Source organism: Carlito syrichta, unplaced genomic scaffold (genome assembly GCF_000164805.1).
Source record: "Carlito syrichta isolate Samal-C Ts95f unplaced genomic scaffold, Tarsius_syrichta-2.0.1 Scaffold308898, whole genome shotgun sequence".
NCBI classification, from domain to species: Eukaryota; Metazoa; Chordata; class Mammalia; order Primates; family Tarsiidae; genus Carlito; species Carlito syrichta.
The window spans coordinates 84,566-93,243 of NW_007252994.1; the positions used below are offsets into that span (position 1 = coordinate 84,566).

General features: G+C 57.4%; 1 protein-coding gene across 1 annotated transcript in view; it reads left to right on the forward strand.

Annotated features, from left to right (window-relative positions):
- EVC (EvC ciliary complex subunit 1) overlaps window positions 1-3,894 on the forward strand; it is an 81,439-nt gene extending 77,545 nt beyond the window's left edge. The window contains exons 19-24 of the mRNA XM_021716747.1: window positions 278-371; window positions 1,153-1,264; window positions 1,749-1,828; window positions 3,131-3,357; window positions 3,638-3,733; window positions 3,853-3,894. Of these exons, the coding sequence (XP_021572422.1) occupies window positions 278-371; window positions 1,153-1,264; window positions 1,749-1,828; window positions 3,131-3,357; window positions 3,638-3,733; window positions 3,853-3,894 (651 nt within the window). The remainder of the gene's footprint in view (window positions 1-277; window positions 372-1,152; window positions 1,265-1,748; window positions 1,829-3,130; window positions 3,358-3,637; window positions 3,734-3,852) is intronic.
- The last annotated feature ends 4,784 nt before the right edge of the window (window positions 3,895-8,678 follow it).

The window sequence follows — 8,678 nt, forward strand, 5'->3', positions numbered from 1 at the left end:
CCTCATCTCTATGATAAATCAAAAAATTAGCTGGGTGTGGTAGCACGCGCCTGTAGTTCCGGCTACTTGGAAGGCTGAGGTGGAAGGATCACCAGAGCCCTGCAGGTCGAGGCTGCGGCGGCCGGGAGCGGCTGCTGCACCCCAGTCTGGGTGACAGAGTGAGACTCCAACTCAAAAAACAAAACAAAACAAGAGCTCCAGGCTTCATCCTGGGGGAGGTGGATGCAGAGAGGGGGAGGAAGACAGAGGGAGGCCAGCGGATCTGTTTGCCTTCCAGGAAGCCGAGCAGAACTTCGTCTCTGAGCTGGCGGCCCTGGCGCGAGTGCCCCTCCCTGAAAGCAAGCTGCTCCCCACCAAGCGCGGGCCACCCGGTGAGTCTCCAATGGCAGCACTCCAGGAGAGAGGGGCTCGAGTCCCACTCTCGCCACTGACCAGCTGTGTGGCCTTAGGCATCGTACTTCGCCTCTCTGGGCTTTCGTGTCCTTGTCTGTCCACGAACGGGCTCCGCTAGGACACCCCCAGGGCCCTTTGCTCTCTGGCAAGTGGTTATTCCAGTTCCTGGGCTGTCACCCACTAGCTGTGTCTCATCTCTGACTCTGTTTACCTGTCTGTGAAGTGAGGATAATAAGTCCTCCACCCCCTGCCAGCGACAGCTTCCTGACCTGGTCCTGGGAGAGTGACTCAGAGGTTGTGTAAAGACACCGAGATCCGTTAAAATAAAAGCTCTCTTGCGGGCGCCATGTTTTCAGTTCCTGCTGCTTTGTTATGTCTTTTTTTTTTTTTTGAGAAAGCAGGATTTATTGAGAGGACAGAAAAGCCCCCATAGTGGGAGGGAACCCAAAGGGGTGCCCTGCTTCCTTAAGTCTTAAAGTCAGCTGGGTGGAGTGGAAACCCAGTGGGAGCCCGGCAGACCTGAGTTCCAATCCCAGCTCTGCCACTTGCCAACTCTGCGGGCTGGGGAAAGCACGCCACCTTCCTGCGCCTCGGTTTCCTTAACAGTGGAATGGGTATAACAGCAGAAGGCACCAAATGCACGCCTGGCCCAACGAGGGGGCTCAGGAGTGTCGGGCTGGGCGGATGTGGGGCCAGGAGAAGTGGCCACCTGTCTGAAGTCCGGGGCCAAGCCTGGGTTCACTCCTCTGTCTCCCACAGAGAAGCTCCTAAGGACCAAAAAGAAGAAGCCTCCGCCCCGGGAGAGAGGAGACCCGGGGGCACCCCACGACGAGGACCCCGCCTCCAGGGACCACCCCTCGGGATTGCTGGGGTACAGCGGGGTCCTCGGATTACTGTCTGGGGGGTGTGTGGGAGGTGGCGGAAAAATCAGCCCTCCTCGAGAAGGCTTTCATGGGACGGTCTGGGACATGACAGGTGTGAGCAGTAGTAGCCATGACCGTGACTGTCAGTGTCAGCATTCGGGTCCTATTTGGCCAGCGGGGCCATGACCCACCATCCCTCCCCATCCGGGCAGGAGGGGACTGCCTGGAGGACTGGGCAGTCCCCTCCTCCACCAAGGCTGGCACCAGCCACCGCGCTTTGGCTCAGTCCCAGCACCTCCGCCGTGGCACTGGGGTGAGCTCTCACCCAGCAGGGGGGAAGCTAGGGGTTTTGCTTGTCTCCCGACAACCCGTGGGACAGTGAAAATTGTTCTGGTCACCTGCTGCTGCCTTTGCCCTTTCTGGATAAGGGGTGGCATCATGGCAGGCACGGGGTCGGCCTTCTAACCCGCGACACCTCCTCCGTGTCTTCAGCAGCAAAAGGCTGAGTCAGCAAGAAAGCGACGCGGGTGACGGCGACAACTCGAGGAAGTTGCTAAAGGAAGAAGCAACGTGTAGCTCCAGAGCCGCTGGGGTTGGGCGCGATGGCTCATACCTGCCCTCCCAGCCCCTTGGGAGGCCGAGGGGGGAGGCTCCCTTGAGCCCAGGAGTTCGAGGCTGCCGTGAGCTGTGATCGCGCCACTCTACTCCAGCTTGGGTGACAGCAAGATCCTGTCTCTGAAAGAAAGGGAGATGGCCGGGCTCAGCGGCTCAGCCTGTCAACCCAGCACTTTGGGAGACCGAGGCGAGTGGGTGGCCTGAGACCGCGGGTTCGAGACCCACCCGGGCCACTTGGCGAGACCTCATCTCTAAGATAAAATTAAAGTGGCCGGGCGTGGTAGCGTGCGTCTGGAGTTCTGGCTACTTGGAAGGCTGAGGCGGAAGGATTGCGGGAGGCCAGAAGGTCGACGTGAGCGTGCGTGCCACTGCACTCCAGCCCGGGCGAAGGAGTGAGACTCCAACTCAAAAAGAAAACAGAAAAAAAAGGGAGAAAGAACAATCCAGGGCGCGGAAACCGCCCCCCCCCGCGCGCGCAGCCGTGAGAGACGCCGTGGACAGAGAGGGCAGTGGGTCTCCACTCGGCCTCGGGCTCGTCATGAGAGGCATGAGGAAGGGTGCCAAGAAGCGCACACGAGTACGACAGGCCCTATCGCCTGAGCAAACCGGGCGTCCTGGTGTTGGGAACGTGTCTTTGCGAGTTTGCTTTTCATTCAACCTCAGCCCCGGCTGGACGCCTCGGGGTCTGTCTCCCTCCTTCTCCCGTCCCTGGCCCTCTGTGCCCTAGCCCCGTGTGTCCTGACGCTGCCTGGAACTGCCTTCCCTGAGCAGGAGGTTGTCTCCCTGCAGCCCGGGCCCTCCCAGGAATGCCGCCCAGTGGGGGTTTCCAGGGTTGCTGGTGTTTTCGGCTTCCCCTCCCCTAGGCTTGCAGCCTGACTCCCTGACTGTTGCAGGGATCATCGTTTTGCTTTCCTTAGCTCAGGGGAAGATGGCATTTGACTTGAGACCCTGCTCTCCGACCCTGCCCCGCGTGTACCGGCCAGAGGACAGGGACACACACCCTGCCGCCTCTGGCCCCTGTCCTCTCTCTCCCGTGCCCCCTGGCCATGGGCTGCCACTGTGTCCTCATCAGGCCCAAGCCCTGGTTCCCGTATCTTCTTGACTCTGGCTCAGCCAGCAGCGTCTGGCTCAGCCACCTTGGGAGGAGGGGGAAGGCTGGGTCTTGGCCTCACGTCCCTGAGGCAGGCCTGGGACCCCTGGCCCACCGGCTTGCCCCGCCCCACCCTGAGGACCGAGGACCTGGGCTGTGTCTTCTCTAGGGCACTGGAGTTCGTGGGAGGGAGGCCTTGCCCCGCCCTCAGCTGCACGGGTGGGGCGGCTGCAGCCCCGCCCTGCAGGACGAATGTCCCTGGGGGCACTTGCTTCTCCCCTGGATGGTAAGAACATCCAGCTGTTTCGAGCCAAGCCGCACCTGCACCACAGCCAGGAGAGGCCTCTCCCACCTGGAGAGAAAATTGCTCTTTGGGCTGTGGACGTTTGGGTCAAGGTAATTCTTTAGGGACAAAGCTGTCCTGTGCTTTGCAGGACGCTGGGTAGCGTCCCTGGCCTCTACCCTCCACCCCTCCCCGGGATTGCCCGACGCCCCCAGGGTCTTAGCTACTCATCTGAGTCAAAGCCTTCCTGCCCTGGCCCAGGCCAGGATGCGACAGCTCCGGGCGTCCATGATTCCCAGAACACAGCCCGTGGCTCTGGGAGTCCGCCTCGGGGATTCCCTGGGGCGTGTGTGTTTACTTCTTAAAACCTGAATTGGACTCTCCGCCCGGCAGAGCGGCTTCTTCACGGAAGGAGGCCTCCAAACGCCCCAGGGCATCACTCCGGGCTCCGCAGACGGGATTTCCAAGGTCGACCAGCAGCACCCTCCGGTGGCCAAATAACATATTTTCTTGTTCTGTGGCGCCTTGCACAAGGCTGTGACTTCTCCCGTGCAACGGTGGTGGAGCCTGGTTTGCACAGACATCACTTTTTGGGGTCCTCTGTGCAGGAGCCTTTTGAAGCCGATGGCTCTGGTGTCGGAGAGGCCTGATTAGGTGGCCTGCGTATGGCCAATGCAGCCCCGCTGGTGGCACCAGGATTGGCCTGTTACCCGGAGACTAGGTCTCAGAAAGTGTCCCCGAAAGATGGGAGTGCCCAGCCCAAGCCCCTCCCCTCTAAGAAGTGCCTGGCTGCCTCCCCGCCCCCAGGCTTGCAGCCTGACTCCCTGGCTGCTGCAGGGTTCGCTCTCCTTAGCTCAGGGGTGTACGCCATTGGCCATGAGACCCTGCCCTCCCTCCCTGCCCAACGTGTACCGGGCACAGGCTGGGGCACAGAACTCGCTGAAGACTCCGGGCAGGGCTGTGCGTATCGCATCACCCCCTGACACTTGGAGCCGACCACGGCAGCCACCTGGAAGACACGGGACTGAGCCCAGGGGATGCCTGGTGCTGTGAGGGCGCCAAGGACAGTGGCGCCGAGCCAGACGAAGATCGGCCCGGAGTGCCAGGGATCCATCTCCCTCCTCCTTCCAGCCCTCGCTCCCTTCACCCCTCCCTCCCTCTCACTCCCGGACTCAGGCCTGCATCACAGACTGCGGCTCTCAGCCTCAGCCTCGTGGGACGCCCTCTCCCACCTCCCCTCACAGGAAATCCCCCCCCAGCTAACTGAAGTGTCTCCTTCTCCCTGGGTGCAGACCCAGAGACACCCTGCAGGACAGGGCACGGGGGCCTAGGCCCACCTGGCTTGGGACTGCCGGCCACCACGCGCCAGAAGACCCCATTCCCAGGGGAGGGAAGTTGTGGCATGGCCATGGCAGGTGTCCATGGCTTGTGTGGGGGTCATTCTGGGCGGTGCACTCAGACGCTCCAGCGGCTCCACCAGGCCTGGCCGTGGCCTTCGAAGCCTTCCCTCCCCCCACCAGTCGTGACTGCCTCGCAGGCGGGGAGCCCGGGGCCTCGCTCGGTGCCTGAACTGTGGAGGGGAGACAGCCCGCAGTGACCAGAGCCCCAGCAGTGGAGCAGGCAGGCCTCTGTGCCTGTCACCCGCCTTGTCCAGGCCTTCGTCACTGGACTTAAGAATGGCGCCCCTGATGGCCCCGGCTCCAGCTCCAGAGCAAACAGGAACCCTCCAGTCGGACGTCCTCCCGCCCTTCAGAAGAGCCGACATTCCCCTGACTCCATGTGGTGCCTCTAAGCGCCCAGTACAGCTTTCTCTGGGCTAGGCGTCCTTGAGACCTTCAGGCCGGGGCCTCAGCTTCCCTGACCCTCCCGTCCCGTGGGTGCCTTGCCTCTGCTCCGAGCATCAGGAAGCACTGAGCAGAGGCAAATGTGTGTCTCCATACTCTTCCACTCCATTGACTTGGCTGGACAAAGCCTTCAGGCAAATGGCATCAAACAAAAGGAGGCACCTCCAGAAACCTAGAATAAACTTGGTTGAGCGTCAGCTCTTTGCCTCAGCATAGCCGTTTTTGCTTAGGCTTTGCCCCTGACACACTTTGAATCTAGCACAGGTGAGACATTGATAAATTTCCAACAGGCAGGTTCTAGGAGGTGTTCAGACATTCTGCTGCAGGCCAAGCGGCAGCCTACCCCACCCCCTCAGCAAATCTCCATCAAAGGCAAGACAAGGACAGAGCCGCAGAGAGATCATAAACCACCTTTTGGTCAAGGAGTTTGCAGACTGCAAATGTCTGACAGAGTCTCTTGCAGGAAAACCCCTCCCCTGGTCTCCTCCCATCTAGCCCACCACCTGAGGGCATGAGATGCTAATATCTGGCGACCTCAAGATCTAAGACTCATGTGACTACAATCCACATCAAAGACCCACAGCCCTGGATACTCCTGGGGCCAAAATCCCTTTACCCTAGAGACCCTTAAATTCGACTTATTTCTTGGCCCTACCGGCCACACTTGCCTCTGAGCTGATCTGTGAGAGGTGAATAATAAAACTTTACTTCTTTCTACTTTCTTCCTTGTTGCAATTTTGCATTATTCCTGCAGCCTGGGAACCAGCACCAGCCCACCTCACCTCAGTGGACCCTTTCAGTAAACGTACACGATCGAGCCTACACTTGCTCAGTAACATAGAGGACCTTCATTGTTTTGTCGGCAGAGCAGCTCAATTGAGGCTGGAGGGATGTGGCCACACACTAAGTATCACAGCTTGCTCTTGTCCACTCCCCATGGCCGAGGAGGCCAAACTGACTCAGGGGTCCAGCACATGTGAGGCAGTGCAGGTGGCAACTGAAAGTGACCTGGCTTTACACAGATGGGGAAAAAGGTGTATGAAAGATCTTGCCCATTTGGTCTCACTTTTTAAGAGTCAACATAAAATCTGGAGGCAAAGATAGGTAAGTCAACCAATGCAGTAGGGTCAGAACCAGCCCTGCCTGGGACGACAGAGCCATCTGTTGAATTGTGTGGATTCCAAGCTCATTAACTTTATGCTGGCAGCTTAAAATTGGTCATGGTGAGAGACTTATGTTGAACTCAATCCCTGATATGTCAGGATTGAAAGGCAAGAGCTTTAAGAGGTGACTGGGAGATGGGATTAACAGTAGAAAATATCTGTTGGGGGATGGGAAAACACCTCTTATCAACAGGGTGCCTGAATGAAACATAATTGTACACCTAACCCTTAACTGTACCCCACAAAACCATAATAAAAAATACTGATTAATGGGAAAAAAAAAAGAGGTGACTGGGTCATTAGGACTCTGTGTTCACAAATGGATTCATCCACTTGGGGGTTAATGAGTTAATGGATCAAAGGTTTATTATGGGAATGGGTCTAGTATCTTTACAAAAGGAGGAAAGAACTGAGCTAGCACGTCCTTTCTGTGTGATTCCCTGCAGCACCTCAAGACTCTACAGAGTCTCCACCAGCAAGAAGGCTTTCACCAGATGCACCCCCTCAACTTTGGACTTCTCAGCCTTTCTAACTATAAGAAATAAATTCCCTTTCCTTATAAGTTGCCCAGTCTTAGGTTTTCTTTCATAGTAAGGCAAAATGGACTAAGACAGCAAATTGGTACCAGAAGTGGGGTTCACAGAAACCAGCAAACACTACAAACCAGGGCTTTCCATACCACCCAGCCTCACCCGGTGTTCAGCATTCATTGAGCAGCACAGCCCTGGACCTCCAGATCCAAAGGACCACCCAGTTATGAGCACCTGACTTACAACAAAGGCTCCACTGTGACTTGATGGGGAAAAGGGTGGAATTTTCCATAAATGGTGCTGGGTCCACCCGATGTCATGTGGGAGAAGGTGAACTGCCTTATATTACACATAAAGATTACTGAAAGATGACTCATAGACCTAAATGTGGAGGATAAAACTTAGAAATTATTGTGGTGGGCAGAATAATGCCCCCACTACCACCACCAAGATGTCCACATCCTAATCCCTGGAGCCTGTACGCTATGTTATGTGGCTGGGAGATCAAAGTTGCCAATGAATGAACGGGAGGACAACAGCCTTCGCCTACAGCTTTCTCAGAAACTCTCTCCCCATCCTCCCAAGAGCTCAAGACGCAGAAAAATCGCGTGACACAAAAGGAGCGTGGCAACTCAGCTTCCAAGAACTCAGGCGTGCCCACCTTGCCAGGCTCCATGCCCCCTGTAATTGTGCCTCTTGGAGGTGCTAGGCAACCTGCAGCTGAACATGGGCTCCAGGTATCTGGACAGTGGTCCTGTAACCTGGGAGTGTTGTAGAGAAAGGATGCCAGGGCTGCTTTGGCTTGTGTCCACCCTGACAGGACTCCAGAGCCGAGACCCAGAGAGCAGGGTGAGTGACATCCCGGCCAGTTTCGCTCTTCTGGACGTCTCCTGTCTTGCCCTTTAGTAGCCCGAATGAGCAAAGACCAAACGCGAAACATCCTTACCGCCCATTCTTGATTTTTCTAAGGATTCAGCCTTGTTTCAAAGGAGTCTGCAACTGACCCCAAGCCGACACATCTTTGGACCCTAATCAAGGCATCCTCCCAAGAAGAGGGGCAGGGGAAGGCGAAAGGCCAAGCCCACAGCGCCATCTGCCTCAAATGACCACGGAGCGCAGCAAGGAGCAGCAAGGAGCTCTGAGCTTGGTGCCAGACCGCCCGGGTCCACGATTCAAATTCTGGTCCTGCCGTTTCCAAACGATGTGATCTGACACAAGTTATGGACCTCTCTCTGACTCGGCCTCTCCGTAGGTAAAATGAGGTCAGCAACAGTCCCCACCTTGGAGAGCACAACGCCTGGCGTGAAACAAGCATCACACAGGTCTTGGCCCCCACGGTCACTGTCCCCATTAGCATCATCACCGCCGCCACCATCATCACTCGCGTCAGCGTCAAATGAGGACCACCATCACTGCCGTCATCACCCCCGCCATCGCCGTCACCACCACGATCGTCACCACCACCACGGTCATCGTCACCCCATTACCACCAACACTGTCGCCACCACCACCATCACCTTCACCACCATCATCACCATCAGACCATTACAACCAAAACTGTCACCACCACAATCACCACCACCACCACCACCACCATTACCTTCCCCACCACGATCACCATCCCCCCCTCACAACCGACACTGTCACCGCCACCACCCCCCTCATCATCACCAGCATCATCGCCAAATGAAGACATTGTCATTGCCACCGCCACCACCATCGCCGTCACCACCACTGTCGTCACCGCCACCACGGTCACCGTCGGCCCATTACAACCAACACTGCCGCCGCCGCCGCCACCACCACCACCACCCTAACCCTCCCCACCACGATCATCAGCGCCACCACGATCACCATCACCCCCCCACAACCGACACTGTCACCGCCACCACCACCA